Source organism: Mangifera indica, chromosome 18 (genome assembly GCF_011075055.1).
Source record: "Mangifera indica cultivar Alphonso chromosome 18, CATAS_Mindica_2.1, whole genome shotgun sequence".
In the NCBI taxonomy this organism is placed as follows: Eukaryota; Viridiplantae; Streptophyta; class Magnoliopsida; order Sapindales; family Anacardiaceae; genus Mangifera; species Mangifera indica.
The window spans coordinates 10775730-10794597 of NC_058154.1; the positions used below are offsets into that span (position 1 = coordinate 10775730).

An 18868-nucleotide genomic window follows, 5' to 3' on the forward strand; every position below is an offset into this window, starting at 1 on the left:
AATTGGGTGTTATTTTATTTTTAATTCAAAATCTCTTAATTACGTGATGACACATATAAGTATATATATATTTATATACCTAAAATAAGTATATATAGTTTTGTTAAAATCTAAAATGCGGATAGGCACTTCTCATATAGAGATAGCAAAGAGAGAAAAATTTGGCAAATTCCATGATCTCTGCAGTTTGACATCCCCTCCTCTTACAAGATCTTGTATTAATACCTATTGCCTTTATAGAACAATGTAACATCGCAAGTTAATAAAAGTCTAGATTCAATATATTAAGATCTAAATTATCTCTATATAATTTAACAAATAACTTATTTTCTTTATCTAGTAATTTAAAATCGTATACAAAATAAAATACTTAGTTGTAATTTAAATTATAACTCCGTTGCAATTCCTAAAAATATAAATAATATAAAAGTTAAGATAAACTCCTAAGTTTACTCCCAAAGTATGGTAAAATAGGAAACTCCATGTGTTAAAAAACCATAAGTTTAAATCTACTATAGGGATATTTTAAGATCAAACTTTTCACTTACTTGATTTAATAAATTTGGGATTGGTCTAACTTAAATAAGGTTTTTCATTACGAAAAAACAGAAATTCTAAACTCTTAAATAGTAGAACAAACCACCGTAAAAGATCCTCTAATTCATTGTAATCATCATCCTCTTTTTTAGTATTTAACTTCTAGTCATATTTACCTTTTTTTGGCGCAAATTTAATCACTAAAAAGTAGTTTGAGTGACCACATATCAAAATCAAATTCTCGACTTACCTGATTTAATGATTTTATCTTATTCGATATGGTTAATTCCCTGTCAAAGATGAGCACTATTGTAAAATGTTTTTCTTACATTTTTGTTATAAATTATAATAATTTGATAAATTGGAACTATGAATTTCTGACCCCTTCTACAATAGTCAAAACTCATTCAACATCTCAAAGTCAAACCATTATCCTCATCCTCAAGTTTTCCTCCCTCAAACTTTGAATAAAATAGCAACTAAAAAACGCAATGATATGGATATATATTTTTAATATATAAAATATACATATAAATATATTATTATATAATTAAATATTATTTTATTATTAATTTAAAATTATTTTATCATATAATAATATATTTATATGTATACTTAAAATTTGTATATATATTATATAGTTTAATTGATTAAAAAAAATTGAAATACTAAAACCATTTCCATGGAAACAATCAACAAGGTCTAAACATTTTCCAAGTGGAGGAGGCCCAAACAAAACATGAAAAGCATTTGTTCTTATTTGAATTAGGCCATCCTATGTAGCTACCTAACCCCATTATTATTATTGTAGGATTAAACCTAACATTGACTTCAATGAATTACTTTCTTGACTGAATAAAAGAGATGCATTGTCAAGATTCTAATTAATTATTATTTATCAATTTTATGTGGGCATTTGTCAAACTACAACATTGAGATATTAGTTTAAGAGCTTTATTATTTAATTAATTAAGCAAGATTTGAATTTGCCACTCAAACCCTTATCTTGCTGTGGATGTATAGAGAAATGGTCCTGGTTTTGCCAATCTGGCTCCTACTCAGCCTCTTGTTTTTGTTATTATTATAATTACTATTTTGGTTTTGCCATGACAGTCAAATCGTGTATCAAAAATTTATTTATTTTTATTATATATTATATTATAAAATAATTATAATTAATGCATCATTATTTTGAAAAATATTCGAATATATTTAAAAATTTAAAATTTTTCATATATATTCTTATTACATTATCATTTTCTTTGAAAAGATATATCAATCTGTATTGATAATATGTATCATATTATAGGATATATATCGTATGATATAATATATACACTATATTGTATTAATTTAATACATCTTATAATATGTATTATTTTTAACTTAAATAATATCGTATTGTAGAATATATATTATGTATTATAAAATACTAACAACAATGCTTACACCTATAATTTTATTTCTTTATTTATTTTTGGGATGGAGAAAATTTCTTTTCTGGCAAATATTTCTTTGATTCATTTGGTAGAGCAGCCCATACATTTTCCCAACCCTTTGTTCATGTATTTCTTAAGAATAAAGTTAAGATTTAAATGTAAACCAAGATTTTTAAAAAACTGAAAATAGATATAGTTTTAATAAAATCTGAAAATATTTTCGGGAAATAAAGAAGGGTTTTGTGTTTTATTTTCAAAACATATTCAGGATTTTATCATGGCCACACAAGGGTTGAGAGTGGAAGAGAGAGACTTGACTTAAGATTGCCGAATGTCCAAGAAACTGAATTTTCAATTTTATTTTAAACATTAAAAGGGCTTGCATACATATGAAAGTCGAGTCCTTTTCTGCTAAACATAGTAAAACGACAAGTTTTGAAGCTTTTTCAGATGAAAAAGAGTTTTGCTGTTCCTTTTCAGAGGAAGGTAAGTGTCATGAAATCCTGGAGCTTTTTCTTGAAATGGGGAACTGAGAGTGAAAAAAAAAAGTGCAGAATACGTAGATTGTTAAACATGCTGCTAACAAGATGTTCAAAGGGGAAAATTGAAAGTTAATCATGTTCTACAGTTCCACTGAAGTAAAACTTAAACCAGAATTCATCAAGGTGATTATAGACTGAAAGATATCATAATAAAAATGCAGGACCAGAGTTCTGTAAAGGCTGAGCACCATAAATAAATGAAGCAAACTTTCATCTGGGAAGCAAAAAATTTCAAACCAGGAAAATGTCACTTAAAATGTTTTGAGAAACTTACTTTCAGAGGCCCTCGGCATTGGAGGGGTTTTACGTATAGGATAATACGAGTTTAAATCTTTTTCAACAATATATCAAAGTTCAACTTTTAATTTACTGATAATGAAACCGATCACTGAATCTAGAGTTTTATTTATTTGATATAATTGGTTTGGCTTCAAGTGGGTTCCTCCTTACCAGTTGTGTCAAAAACCCGGTATCATCATCAACCAGGATTTGAACATTTCATGCCGCTCGAAAGATTATAACCACCTAATTAACAAGTAATGCTAAATACACATTTTTGCAAAATTTTGATTGAAAGATCACCGTAATCAAAATATCAATGGAAATACGTATTTGCGATGGAGCCCAGGAGTCCATTGCGTTTGTGTGACAGTATTTTGGGAGAACCTTGTATGTTCAAACTTGAAAGGAATAAGTGTTAAACACTCAATAAGTATGTAATTCATATGATGCCTTAACATGTACACAATTCATCTTTTATGTCTTATAATTCCTTTTCATACTATCTAGCATACTATTACACATAACTAACGTCTTTAGAGTTTCTCTCTCCGGTAAAATTATACGTATATATTTTTGATACATAATTTGAGTATACAGATAATTTATCATTATGTGATTTAATAATTTTGAATTAAAAATAAAATAAAATATAATTATATGATAATATATTATCTATATATCTAAAATATATACATATAACATTACTTTTTTTTTGTCATCCGTTTTTACGGCGATGATAATTGGTTCAACTCACCGCTTTTCTTGTAATTTTTTATCATGCTTTCTTATTTGGGCTTGTTAGTACCAGCCCAACCACAAAACTTAGCGGAAATGGGCATATAATTGAATGGATATTGTTTAAACCCGGCCATCATCATTTGTCTTGAAGTCTTGTGAGAATTAGAAGGTTCTTTCAAAAGTGCTTACGTGTTCAATTTAATAATATATAACCGGGTATTTTTAAAAATTAATCTACTCTCATCTATTTATAAATATTAATTTGTTTAAAATTTAATTAAATTCGTAAACCTATTTAATTGAAAAAACTATTTAACGAAAGTTTTCTAAATATAGGTTGTATAAGTAATATAATAGATATAATCGGAGTTTGGGAAACTATTAATTGGATCTATATACAAAATAAAGTCTTTAATCTAGAAAAAACTTATTGTTTCTCATCGTTTACATTGTAAAGAGCTATAGAAAAGCTTCTAAATGAGTTTAAAAGCTAGTATTGGAATTTTAGATTCGAAAAAGAGTTCGAAAAACTGTGAAAGAAAGATATGTTCGCAAGGGAATTTACTAAAATAACCACGTAAAATTCTTTAGAAAAAAAAAAGGAAAAGTTGACGCGCAAAGATCCCACGTATCTTCCACTGCCAACAGCTTTAGCTGACTTATTTCATTCCTAACCAGACAAGTTTATTAGTTGACTGATATTGCTACTCAAAACGACACCGTCGCTCGGCTGTATTCAAAAGACTCAACGTGATTACCGGTGTCTTCTAATCTTTGATACATGCACAGAAAAATAAAATTGCTACATGTAGCCAACCTAACACATGCAAGTCCCCCGCACCTTTTTGAAAATTATGATGCCTCTAATTATTGGTCACCACTTTACCATTTTATTTTTTATAAATAATTTTTTTTACGGTTGACATCATATAAAATAATTAATAAAATATATATATCTATTTTAAATATATAAATTAATATATATTTTATATATGTTATCAAATAATTAAATAATTTTAAATTAAAAATAAAATAATATTCAATTACATAATAATATATCACAAATATATTTATTTATGTACCACGAAATGAATATATATACTATTGCTCTCAGATAATTGGGCATTGTGAAAAGTCTTGTTTGATAGTTATACCACTAGCAATAAATTTTGCCACCCAATGTTTGACTTTATAGCACTTTTTCACTCTCAATATAGAAGGGCATATAACCATTTTCATTTCCTAATATTTAAAAAAGGAAAAAGTTTTCTTTTTCTTTTTTTAATTTCTTCTTTTAAATTTTCTTTCTTTCTGGCTGCCGCCATCCAAGCTCAAAATTTCCACCCATTTTTATTGGCAGATCTCCCCACTTTCACAGTGACATCATACAAGAGGCGTTTGTGGCCGCTTTGTAGCTGCATTTTTATTCGAGAGGCAAGAAAGAGTGTCAATAAATAGGAGATCGATTAGAGAAGAAAAAAGAAAGAATAAAACCTTAAGAAATAAAATATAATTTTTTATACTTTTTAGGTGGAGATAAATATGTCAAATGGATCAGGTTAGCTCACGACCCAACCCAAAGCATGAAATTTTAGTCGGACTTAACCCACAGGTTGGTCAGGCTATACAGTGGGTTGACCCAACCCAAGCACAATATTATGTATAATATTATTAAAAAATAATAAATAATTATAATATAAAAATTATTTTTTAAAATTGCCCAATCATGGGCCTTATGTATTTTTTAGGCTTACTCAACTTAATCCACTGATGTCTCTAAATAAAGAAAAATTATTAGTTTTTTAAATTAAATGAAACATAAGATAAAATAATTATTTTTTAATATTATTAATTAAATATTTTTTATTTTTATAATTAATAATAAAATTTAGTAGAAGTTAAGTGATGAGAAGGTTTGAAAATGTATCAAACCGCAACCAAATCTTTTGGCCACAAAAATATGAATTTGGTGAGTGATAGGGACGTGCGTTGGTGGCCATGTGCCCAAGTGCGGCGGTCCTTATAAAAAGTTACAATCACTCGCACTCACAGACAGACATATCGACAACAGTTAGAACGGTCTTACACTTTCCAGATTCTTTCTCGAGGTTTCCTTTTTAGCCATAATTATGTCACTATTTTAGTAATAACGATCTGTTAACGCCGTTATAACGTACTTTCCATTTGTGCTGTGCTCTGTCTTCACGATTGTTACTTTTAATTTGTTGATAATTTTAAATAAATATTTATTTCAAAAATGTTTTTACTTTTCTTTGCTTTAAACATATCCAGCAGGATGACTGTCAAATATAATTTAAGTATTTTAAAAATATTTGAAATTATTGAGATTTATTTATTTTTAAGGTAATTTAATAAAAATTATTAAAACCATTATTTATAAATTCAAATTCAAAATGACATCATTTTAATACATACTTATATTTAAAATAACGTTATTTTAATCAAATTTTTTAAGTTTGTGAATTTGATAAGATAAACACTTCTAAAATTTAAATTAAAAAATATTTAATTTTTAGATTCGAACTCAAATTCTTTTGAATTGCATTTGTTTCAAGGTTGTTCGAATTGAATTCTTTTTTAAACTCAATTCGAATCTAATTTTTATCATTCATAGTTCTTGCCATAATAAAAATGCATTTAAAATTATTTTACTTTCGGTGACATTAAAACTAAGATTTAGAATATAACATGTACTTTCGGTGACGTCGAAACGACATCCTGAAACCCCACAAAAGGATGACGGTGTGTCGCAACTCCGACCGCCCGCCGTCCCAATTGGTCTTTATGAGCTGTAACACCGTCAACTCTGCTCCTTGCTAGTCACAAAGCCGCGTAAAAGCAGGTCCCAATTGTCGTTGGTCCGGATTTCCCAGCTCACTTCCCTAGCATTTATTCATATATTTATATCTACTATTTTCATGAAAGCATTAATATTTCTGAACCACATACATATCTATAATAATAATGGGAGATGACAAATTTATACCGATTTCAGATTTTCAGTTCGCCCCTTTTATATATATATATAAAAGGATGACAATTTATATATATATACTGAATTATTTATTTTTAAGGGGATTGTTGGGGAAAGAGAGAAAAATTGTTCCCACATGAAGGTGCCAAAATTTAATGTCATCCCTATATTAGAGATGAGGTGGAGATAGGAAAAGTTCCATCTAGTGGCACAAGAATTAATGTATTCGATCTCTGAGTCTTTCTGTCAAATTAATTTTCACATTGTTTGGAATTGCTTTATAAATTATCATGTTAATAGTAAAATTATGGATGTTAAGTAGAACTTACAACAGTAACATGAGGTTCAGAGCTCGGAATTGGGATGATATAAATAAAAATTGACCAATAATGTAAAGCTGAGTTGAAAAACTTTCATGACATCTTCTTGTTAAAATATTCCACTGTATGCAGTATCAGAATCGACTCTACAGCAAAATCCTTCAATTAATAGCTGGGTTTGGATTTAACAAGAAGTCATATTTGTCTATCTATATGAACGTATATTGTGAGTGCGACTTTGAATGAAGTTGTTCTAGTGGGGTCTTCTCTTTTTTCTTAGTCGAGACAGCCTAATCAACAGCCTGGAAAGGGTTGTTATTGTATGTAGTTGCACTAAAAGCCTCTCCTTCTTCGCCTTTGATGGCGGCATTCACGTTTCTTCAACTGGGTTTTCACCTTTCAGTCTAACCCAGTTAAGCTTCTATTTCATTCTAAACATTTTAGCTCTCTTACCGGGGGGCGTGTACTGTCAAAGCTTTCATCTTTATTCTTTTATGTGAAAGAAGTTATTTTTTGTGTATTGTTTCTGAAAGTTTTTAGTTATAGAGGTTAGTTGGATTGGCATTGGTTTGATAGATCTGGGGTTTTTGAAGATAAAGTTTTTGGGTTGTTTAGTGTTTGTGAAATTGTGCCTTCTAGATCTCATTACATTTGAAGCTAGGCTTTATTGCCAATGGGGAAGATGAAACCAGGGACTTGTGTGCTTATAGTTCTAGCTGTTGTTCTTCTTGAGTTTGTATGTCAAAGTTCATATGCCTCTTTTACTCCAGCTGATAACTACTTGATTTCTTGTGGTTCAGCACAAAATGTTACCTATCTTGGTAGAACTTTTCTTCCTGATTCTGCACAATCTTCTCTTGTGCTGAAAAGTGCAAGTTCTGTTGTTGCTAGCACAAATTCTAGTGTGCCATCTTCGATTTACCAATCTGCTAGAATCTTTTCAGCCACATCTTCTTACAAATTTGAAATTAAGCAAAAAGGTAGGCATTGGGTCCGGCTTTATTTCTATCCTCTTTCGAACTCAGGTAACAACTTGAATTCTGCTTCATTCACTGTGACCACCGACCAGTTTGTGCTCTTGAACAACTTCACTTTCAAGAACTATAATGGTTCTTCTATGTTCAAGGAGTATGCTATCAATGTCACTTCTGATACCTTGACGCTTTACTTCGTTCCCTCGAACAATTCAGTTGCCTTTGTTAATGCAATTGAAGTTGTCTCCATCCCAGATGCACTCTTCCCTGATCAGGCATTGGCTCTAAATCCATCTTCTCCTTTTAGTGGTCTCTCTGATTTTGGCTTTGAAACTGTTTACCGGTTAAACATGGGGGGTCCATTGATCTCTGCTCAAAATGATACGCTGGGAAGAACTTGGGAGAATGATGAGAAATACCTTCATGTAAACAGCTCTGCTGTGAGAGTTTCTGTTAATCCTTCCTCCATTCAGTACCCAGCTTCTGTCACAACAGAAACAGCTCCAAATTGGGTTTATGCCACAGCTGAAGCCATGGGGGATGCAAATGTTGCTGGGATGAACTTCAACATGACATGGGTCTTCCGTGTTGATCCAAACTCCAGGTACTTTGTTCGGGTGCATTTCTGTGATATCATTAGTGAGTCTCTGAACAATCTTGTGTTTAATTTATACATCAACGATGATATTGCTATTGGAAGTATTGACCTCTCAAGCTTGACCAATGGCCTGAATGTACCCTACTACAAAGACTTTGTCTCCAACTCATCCACGGATTCCGATACTTTGACTGTTAGTGTTGGTCCAGATACTTCTGCAGATATTACTAATGCAACCATGAATGGTTTGGAGATCATGAAGATCAGTAATGAAGCTAAAAGTTTGGATGGGCTTTCTTCTGTTGAGGGCCTCATTCCTAAGGCAACCTCTAATAAGAACAAACTTGTAATTATAATTGGCTTGGTTGCTGGAGCTGTAACTGCATTGGTGCTAATTGTTGCCTGTTATTGTTGCTTAGTTGCTCGCAAATCAAAGACTCCTCACCAAGGGCATCCACGGTTGCCTTTGCCTTTGTATGGAAACTCTCTGACCTTGACAAAGATGTCTACAACTTCTCAAAAGAGTGGGACAGCGAGCTGCAATTCTTTAGCTTCCTCTAATCTTGGCCGCCTCTTCATGTTCCAAGAAATCCTAGATGCAACCAATAAATTTGATGAGGGCCTGCTTCTTGGGGTTGGTGGTTTTGGCAGGGTCTACATGGGAACACTTGAAGATGGGACTAAAGTTGCCGTCAAAAGAGGAAATCCTAGATCTGAACAAGGCCTTGCTGAATTCCGAACTGAAATTGAAATGTTATCTAAGCTTCGTCACCGCCACCTTGTTTCTCTTATTGGTTACTGTGACGAGCGTTCAGAAATGATTCTTGTTTATGAATTCATGGCTAATGGGCCCCTCAGGAGCCACCTCTATGGAACAGATCTACCACCTCTATCATGGAAGCAACGACTTGAAATATGCATTGGGGCTGCTAGAGGACTTCATTATCTTCACACTGGAGCAGCTCAAAGCATTATTCACCGAGATGTGAAGACTACAAACATTTTACTAGATGAGAATTTTGTAGCAAAGGTTGCTGATTTTGGCCTCTCAAAAACAGGTCCTGCTCTTGATCAGACCCATGTCAGCACCGCTGTTAAAGGAAGTTTTGGTTATCTTGATCCTGAATACTTCAGAAGGCAGCAACTTACGGAGAAATCAGACGTGTATTCGTTTGGAGTAGTTCTGATGGAAGTTCTTTGCACTAGACCAGCTTTAAATCCTGTTTTGCCAAGGGATCAGGTTAATATAGCAGAATGGGCAATGACATGGCAAAAGAAGGGTATGTTGGATCAAATCATGGATTCTAACCTGATGGGCAAGGTTAATCCAGCTTCTCTTAAGAAGTTTGGTGAGACAGCCGAGAAGTGCCTTGCTGAGCATGGGGTTGACAGGCCATCAATGGGAGATGTCTTGTGGAACCTTGAATATGCTCTCCAGCTTGAAGAAACCTCTTCTGCTCTCATGGAACCCGAAGATAACAGCACCAATCATATTCCCGATATTCAGTTGACACCACTTGAGCCTTTTGACAACAGTGTTAGTATGATTGATGGGGGGAACTCTGGCACTGATGTGGATGGTGAAGATGTCGCCACAAGTGCTGTATTTTCACAGCTAGTAAATCCTCGTGGAAGATGAGAAGACAACTCCTATGCAGCAGTTATCTTCGCCATGATGGCCTCGAGCATTCTTCAAAATATACCAAGTGAACAACTGTAGGTCAATTATCACATTTATTCTCTTCTTTTTCCTCAATTTTTCACCCATACAATAGTCAGTTTGTATTATAGTTTGATGGGTGCCAATTATCCATCAGATATTGCAAGTAAGGTGCCTTAAAATTTCTGTTGTCTTGATTTAAAATTTGGCTGGATTTCAGTTGTCCATATTATTTTTACACAATTACCAGATAATGAAAAATGTATTGCTTTATTTTGTCTTTTTATTCAGTGAAGCAGAACAGAAAAAAAAAACATTCCTTACCATCTTTTCATTTCATTGACTTGTGTAGATATATCGTCTTTGCATTTTCCCTTGATTAGCACAAAGAGTAGACATTTTAGCCAGCCTTTCTGGCCATACTCCCTCTACATTTAAAGCTCTGCAATGCAAATAATTTGAGTGTTTATGCTGGGAAAATACTGAAAGAACTGGCTTAACGTTTTTGTGCACATCCATCCACCTGAAGAGGATTGCAAAAGAGAAATTGTCGGTTTTGGAAATGGGAATGTTACAGATACTAAAAACTAACACCTTTTGTTCATTATATTACAGTGTTTTAACCAAGTTCAGCCGAGTAATTGCCAAGTACAGAAGTATATAAAAAATATGAGATTTGTTTTAATTTTTTCTATGTGTTGGAGTTCAAAAAAAGTACTATAAGTCTTTACTTTTATGCAGTGAAATCCAATTACAGACAAACTTAATGACAGTTGATGCACAAAATACAATTATTCATAACAGAGCAATATCAACCTCATTCTATTGGCCAGTATTCAATTATTTTTTAGAACCAGAAGATTAAATTGTTCTGTGAGCATTTTACAGTTTTCATTCTCATTTCCTGCAAACTATTCCATTTCCACTGGCGGCACTACCGGTACAATTGAGCGTGCCATAATCCATTAGTTTATCCTTCTGCTCAAATGCTCCAGCTGGGGAGAAGATGCTAGAAATACAATTTGAGGAGAGAAGTGATGCAGTTCCATACTTGTCTTCACCTCCCACTAGCGGCATTGCCACTCCTGGATTCACAGGATTCTTGAAATCTAACTGGTAAGCCCTGCCGATTACTCCAACTTTTGAGGATAGGCCACTGAATCTGAATTGTATCTCCAAGTGAGCAAAACAGTTACCAGAAGGAATTTGGTAGTTATGAATTCTGTCATCTTCCTTTGTCACAGGCACTACATTAACTGAGATTTCAGCAACGTCCGGGAGAGTGACCAAGACACTGTTCTTGTTTGAAGTTCTCTCAACTCTCAGGTTGCCTTCTTGAGATTCCCAGGAAGAAAGATGGCCTTCAGGTATGACAAGTTCTTTTCCATTGTAAGTGAATTTCAGATGGTCAACTTCATCATTCCACAATGATGATCGAGTAGCTTCGAGAGAGAAGGTGTTGAAATCAAAGAGAAAGCCAAGGGCTTGAATCCAAGTGTAGTCCCTGCTTCTGCCTGCTGGCCTGAGGCCAGTCAAACGAGCATTGATTTGAAGGTTAAGATCGGACACTAAGCTGAAATGCTCATCTCTCTTTCCATGGAAATAGAACACAATGCCGTCTCCACCAATGAAGCTAGGGTCCAAGCATGCTGCTCCAGGGCTATTGCAGTTTGGTTTACGATCTGCAATTGCCAAAGTGACAATGTGCTTAGTTATCAGCTATGTAGCACAAAAACAAAAATGGAGAAACGTGGAAACGCGGAAACATAAATATGGAAATACATTTTTTTTAAAATATTGGAAATAAAAATGTGGGAAACTTATAAATATAAAAAATATAAGAGTTTTCTTATAAATATCAAATTTTTTATAACAAAAATACATAAACTTGTGAAATATAAAAATAGATAATAAAAAAATAATGAAGAGAAAGAATACTATGAAATAGAATCATAAAACATATTATAAATTATTCTTGAGTAAGCATATGTAAATATTTAAGAAAAAAACAACAATAAATACCAATCTATATAATATATCGGAGGGCAGATAAGTAACACATTGAAGAGTAGAGAGGAGATAAATTCAATATAAGATTTAAAGACATTTCAGGTTTGAAAATACAAAAGATGTGTATTTAATTGATTTCACAATTTTTCTTTTAAAAGAAACGCGTTTCAAAATTTTTTAAAAATTTTGAAATGACTCGAAACGTTTTGTACAAGTTTTGGGGAGTTTCGAAAATAGAAACATTTTCAAAACTTGGAAACGCACCCCATTGTCAATTTTCATGCTATTTTGGTTATCAGAGCTCATCACATCAAGAATTATAAGCCAAAAACATAATACTTCGAATAGTAATGATCTTACTTCTGCACTCAGCCTTGCATATGGGAGAATCACAGTTGATATGGCAAACTTTGACCTTAGGATGGCTTGGTGATGTCAATGGGCATTCATATGGGCATCTAATCTTCTTAAGAAATCACGGGCTTTTTCGCAAGAGGCAAGTTAAACTCTTTGGTGCTGCATTGATTCCTATGGCATTGGCAACTGAAAGTGCAATTAACAGAGTGATCAAGAAACTATCGCCGCTTGAGACCTTCATGATTGAAAAAATGAAAGACCAATCAAGCAGATGTTAAACTCAACTGCAGAAAGTACTTGCTCTCTTAGTTGCTAATTTTATAAAACTCAACAAGTGGGATTATTTATCCCTAGTAATTTTTTCAACATTGAGAAGTAACTTATTCTCAAATTTTGCCAAAACTGCAGCTAGGATCTGTGAATTTGTTAGTTAAATACTTTTGGCTGACAGTATCTTGGTCAATGCTTTTGGCTTGTAGTTTTGATTTGAAATTGGCAAGTTGACATGTTGCTTTAGGCCTATAAGAAGGCGCAATATATATTGTTTATCTGCTGGTAGCTACTTATATACTTTACAAAATTCAACGTTTCTAAGGCTACAATATGTGTGAGAGTACTTTCTTTTAAAGATAAAAGTAAAGGCAATAAGCCATCTACAAGGGCATGCAGGGGCATACTTTTCAGTGCTACAAAAAATGCTTAGCCTGTGTGATAAAAACATGGTTTCCAGCTGAGTAAAACTTGACGCATGTGACCCTATTAAGCAAATCCCATGTCAACAAAGTTTGGAAGAGATTTAGGATTTGTATGTGCATCTTATCCCTTGGAGATGCTAAAATAAAAATAGTTAAATAGTCTGCGAACTCTTAATTTGTGAAGATGTTAGATTGCAAAGCTTAAAAACAAAACTACGATGGACTGTGTACACAAAGTGGATAATATCTTAACAATAAGACCTTATCAATCCACTAAGAAATTTAAGCAAAGTCTATTACAAGCAGAAATTAAGAATGAACAAACCCACTCACTATTTGCCTAATTAATTTATCACAAAAGCCCATATTACAGCTTTCTTCGAGATCTGAAACACTCACACCAAGTTTCATTTGGTTTCTAAGCTTTCCGCTTGAACTATTTTACGATTAGAATCCTTTCAGTGCCTGATCTTGAAGTCTTTTCAAGAATCAGATTGAAATTGTTTCCCACCACCTGAGTTTCAATAAATTAACATGCAAGAATTAGTGAGAAGAAACAGTCAGAAAGTAGAGCAAATAAAAATAAAACCTAGGATATAAAATATTAGAAGCACAATCAATTCTCTAGGATCACCAATTCGAGGAAGAAGACCTATCACTAGCATTTGACTTTTCTTGGTCGCAACCTTGTTTACTGGACTGCCAATAAGTAAATTGTTATGTCCCGATTTAGTGTAGAGAAGTATCGTGTCCTTACTCATGTTGTTGCTGATGCTCTACGGTTATGCTATCTTCTGCATTAGCTCAACATTCCTTTCCACTAACCATTCCAAAAGACACTATTTCGGCGAAGCCATGCTTCTTCCGTATGCGTTTCAGCAACTTAGTAGCATCCAAACGATATCCAACTACCTCCAGTATATTTCCATCGCCACCTAGAAGTGCTGCCCTCATAACACCTATTTAACAAACGGAAGAAATCAGTGATTAAAAGTAAACTGAAAATATTATTCCCTTCAGTACCCTATAACTCGTATGCATAATAAAGTTGTATAAAATTTTACTCTTTACCATTAATTGAATGGACAATAGTCTCGGATAATGTCCTTCCCTCATTGGCACAGTCAAAGTGCAACTTGATGACTACTTTTTCTAAATAATACTCTTTCACAGTTGACCTGAAGTCGCGGCTAGAAATAGAACCCTCCAGCTTTTCTAGATGCTCAAGTCCCGTTATCTTCAAAAGTGGGTCTGGGCCAATCTCCAGATGTCTGAGATCAGGCATTGCACCTTTGTCAATTGTCACCACTTCCAGACCTCCAAAGTTAAAGAGACTCAACTGTTGGAGTTTCTGGAACCAACCATCTTTGAATTGCAGGTGATCATAGTGGTATGTGTCTTTGAGCCTAAGCTCCAACAAATTAGGCAGAGAGTGAAGGATGCTGATGGGATCTTCACTCAATCCTGATAAATCCAAATCTATTCTGTTTAGACCTTCAAGCTCGTGAATCCAGATTGGCATTTTCTCCATAGTCCCCTTTAAGCAGAGGCGTTGAAGATATCGAGGAGGAGAAGACATGCATTCTATGTCAATAATCTCTTCTCTACTTGCTGAATCTACAATTAGAGATTCAAGATTCTCCATATTCTCGATGAGATCACTTAGATTCTTCCCACTTCCATTTGTTAAAGTAATACCCAATTTTCTCAATTTCACTAGCATCTTGAGCTCTTGTAGTACTTGAGTATCTGCTTGCACAAAATATAGCTTCCGCAGGTCCCTCAAACTCCCAAAACCCTTCTGTATCGTAACTCCTTCATATCTAATGACATCAACAGTCAAAAGTTGCGCGTAGGATGCCCTTAGATATCGCAATTTTTTCAGGTGTTTGATCTCAGTTGGAAGCTCTTCCACGCCAGATAGCTTCAAATCCAAAGTCTCCAAGTTGACAAGCTTACCTATGGACTTGGGAAGTTTTTTTACTGTTGTACAACGTAGATTTAAGTAATGTAAATGGAACAGGTTTCCCACTGCTTCAGGAAGATTATTGACAAAAGAATTCTTAAAATCGAGTGCCTTCAAAAGCTTGAAATCCCTAACAAATGTAGTCAAGTATCCATTCGGAAGACTATCAAAAAGTAAAACAGCACGGATCTTTGAGCCCTTTATAGTCTCTGTAACGCCGTCAGCACTTCCGTTTATTGAAATGCGCCGCGTTGTACTACTGTGAAGACTTGAATGCTCTTCTCTCAGGACCTGACAAAAATCCAGTCCTTTCGACTTTTGGAGGATGATCTCATACATTAGAGCATGGACTTTGCAGCTTCTGATTCTTCCAGAAATATCTCTATCCACAACCTGAACCAAGTTTCTGTCAATTAGCTCAATCAGATAATCTTCTGCAACTTCCTCAAGTGTTTGGTTGTCGACGTATTGGACAAAACCCTCGGGTATCCACAGGCGCATTAGTCTTCCACATGAAATTGAGTAGTTGTATGGAAACAAGCCGAAGTACAGAAGACAAAATTTGAGGCGGATTGGAAGATCATAATAACTGTATGATAAAATTTTAGTACAACGGATATTCAGAAAGGGATCGCTTCCTAATTTCGAGCCCAGGCCATCTAGAAACTTTTTCCATTCATACTCTGTCTTTTCTTTGGTTGACAGAATACCACCAACAGCAACAATTGCTAGTGGTAGTCTTGCAAATTTTTCAACAATGCTTTCAGATAGTTTCTCCAACCTTGGAGGACAACGCCCATCACCACGAAATGTCTCTCTGCAAAGAAGTTCCATTGCCTTTGGTAAAGGCAGAGGTTCAAGCTGGTGGATAGTTAGGACTCGTATTCCTGTAGTTATCCTCATGTCCCGCGTGGTGATCATTATCCGGCTCCCTGTATTGTCATCAGGAAGAGCTTGCTCTACATACTGCCAAAATGAAATTGGCCACACATCATCAAACATAACCATGTAACGCTTGTTCTCCAAGTGTTTTCTTAACGTTCTAATCAGGTCATCTTCCTCCATTTCTTTTATTTTTCTTGTTGTTGGACAAGAAAATTTCAGTATTATTGACCTCAGCAGATTTATCTTGCTGGATTCTTTCCCAACGGTGATCCATACCTGGTTATCTTCAAAGTGGTTTTCCACTGTGTGGTGGTGATAAACTCTTCCAGCTAGAGTGGTCTTGCCTAGTCCTCCTTCACCCACCACCGCGATCACCGAGCGTTCTAGTGTTCCTTTAACCAAGAGATCGATCAGTGTCTTTCTTCTTGAATCAAAGCCCACAACATGATTGTCTTTGATAAATCGGGAACCAACTCGGGAGTCATGCTGACCATAAGTTGTTTCACTGCTTGATCCTTGACCCATGGGCCTCAACTGCTGATAACTTTCTGCCCTTCGTTTAATCTGAGCAAGCGATGATTTGATATCCTGGATCTCCTTGACGATTCGACGCCGCAGCTTCTGTTCCCTGAGGAAACGATTGACTTTACGAACAACAGCAAGAGGGCCACTGCCATGATTAAATTTTGCCACAGCGAAAGAGAACTCATCAATAACATCTTCAATGCGAAAAGCTTCGGCCCTCACTTGTTTTGCCCAAATTAACTCACCTTCACTGCTTTCTCCTTCTTCTTCAGCTGCTGCTCTTGCGTCCGCATCCTTGAGGAAAGCTCTGATGCTCTCCAACTCCCTTTTCACGTCTCTAACTTCTGGTTCTGCTCTTCCGAGCAATTCGATCTCTTCTACAAGCAAGTAACTCAAGGTTTCTACAGAGAACTTAACTGCAATTTCTGCCATACCTCACTCTTTCTTCCTCAATTCAATGACAACAATTCGGCAGGCTGTGATTTTATGAACATGTACACTAAATTACAACACTAGAGCAAATGAATTATGATGACAGCTGAAAGTCAATAAATGAAGCTTCCGTCTTACGAAGCAGCCGACATGAAAGAGACAGCTTCTCTCGTGCAATTTGCCCAAATATTTTGTTCAAAAGTCATTGAAAAAATATTAATATACGAATTTAATTGAGAGTAATGTTGTATATATAAATAAATTATATAAAAATAATTATAAAATAAAAAAGGCCAAACGACTATTTCCCACCCAAGGTTTGACGTTTTCTCAAATACCCACCCGTTAACTATGAAAACACCAAAAGCCCACCCATCAGTGGTTAACTTTGACAGTTTCCGTCAGAAAAAAGGGTAATATGGTAAATCTGGCTCTCCATTTTAAAATCAATATAAGCGTTTTTAAAAAAAAAAATTCCTGCAACATTTAATGCTGCACGGGACGCGTGCACACGCAACGCACGGATAGCTGACGCGTGGCGTTGTCATCTGAAAAGCAGAACGATTTTTCGACGATTTTTGGCGATTCAGGGTTTGCAAATCTTTGGTGGTTGACGTGGCAGTACGAAAAGAAGACACCTGGCGAAAAAGCAAATAATCGGGCGCACAAAATTTGAATCAGCCGCCGAATACTGTGCGCTCGAAGGACGTGCCGCAGTCTGTATTAAATGCAGAATGATTATATTGAAATCAACGGTGGCAATTTTTGGGGCACAAATCGACGACTAGGGATTAGTCTAGGGAAAGTGAGCGAATGAACATGCGACACGTGAGGGGTCTTTGTGTCATTTCACACCAATTTGAAAAATGATTTTTCTCTTTCACCAACGAACGAGCGACACTTGTCCAGCCGACGTCAGATTTCAAATTTGAACAAAACCTTTGGCCTTCATTCTTTCGTTCAACATTCCATTCGCGTTAAGTCTTTCGTTTACCTTGTTTCATTGTGCTCCAGTGTGATCAACGGTGAACCTTTAACGGCGACGACAAAGACGACCACGACAAGACATCGTTCGACGTTACCAAGGGTGGACGAAGTAGTTTAGTACCAAAGAAGACGAGAAAGTACAACCTGTTTGCTGTTTTCGGCTACTGTGATCACCAACAGTTCCGACGACAAGTGTAGTGGCTTTTCGTGGTGAGTTAAACTGCAACGACGACGAAGTCTGCTCCAACTGAGGCCTTCAGAAAATATTTCCTGCCGTCCAGGTTTATTCTTTCGGATACCTTGTTTATCCTTGTTGTCGAGTACTGTAATAGTCTGTGTAATGTTAGGGTTAGCCTTATATGTATATTTTGGGTACTATTATAGTCTGTGTTATATTAGGGTTAGCATTATATGTATATTTTAGGGCAAGGCAAAAAAAAAAATTAACGTGGGGGTTTTGCATGTCCACTGTTGACGTAAGTTTCTGTGTATGACTTCTATTTTCGTGAGTTTTCAGTTCTATGTGAGTATTAGGAAGTTGAAGTTTGAAACAGGTTTTGGTTTTTCAGGGTATTGGGGTGCTGTAATGGTCTTTGTAATGTTAGGGTTATGCATTATACGTATATTTGAGTGGAAAAAAAAATTAACGTAGGGGTTTTGCATGTGTACTGTTAACATATTATTTAGGGTTGGGTTATATTTTGGTGAGCATTCAGTTATGTGTATGAGTATTAACTGCTTTTGTTGGGCTTGTGTATGAGCACTTTCGGTGGCGTTGAGTTCTGTGTATGGGTTATATGTTCAGTTTCTGTGTGTGAGTTAGGGGATGATCAATTTCTATGAGGGAGTTAGGGCATGATCAGTTTCTGTTTTAAGTATTATGTATCAGTTTCTGTTTCATAATGATTAAACAATAAGGTAGGATA

General features: G+C 34.8%; 2 protein-coding genes and 1 pseudogene across 3 annotated transcripts; 1 reads left to right on the plus strand and 2 right to left on the minus strand.

Annotated features, from left to right (window-relative positions):
- The first annotated feature begins 6927 nt into the window (after nucleotides 1–6927).
- Nucleotides 6928–10358, plus strand: LOC123201433 (receptor-like protein kinase THESEUS 1). The gene has a single exon (XM_044616942.1). The coding sequence runs from the start codon at nucleotides 7527–7529 to the stop codon at nucleotides 10062–10064; it is 2538 nt and encodes an 845-aa protein (XP_044472877.1). The 5' UTR covers nucleotides 6928–7526; the 3' UTR covers nucleotides 10065–10358.
- A 534-nt stretch (nucleotides 10359–10892) lies between these two features.
- On the minus strand, nucleotides 10893–13000 carry LOC123202395 (annotated as a pseudogene).
- Nucleotides 13001–13395: 395 nt separating this feature from the next.
- LOC123202066 (disease resistance protein RPM1-like) lies at nucleotides 13396–17082 on the minus strand. Of its 2 annotated transcripts, none has more exons than XM_044617791.1 (3): nucleotides 14219–17082; nucleotides 13905–14106; nucleotides 13396–13661 (listed from the first exon to the last, which is right to left on the minus strand). In XM_044617791.1, the coding sequence occupies exons 1-2, from the start codon at nucleotides 16953–16955 to the stop codon at nucleotides 13952–13954; spliced, it is 2892 nt and encodes a 963-aa protein (XP_044473726.1). In that variant the 5' UTR covers nucleotides 16956–17082; the 3' UTR covers nucleotides 13396–13661; nucleotides 13905–13951. The 2 variants fall into 2 exon arrangements, 1 of the variants encoding a protein (XP_044473726.1); XR_006498912.1 differs by having other exon boundaries at nucleotides 13782–14106.
- Between the last annotated feature and the right edge of the window lie 1786 nt (nucleotides 17083–18868).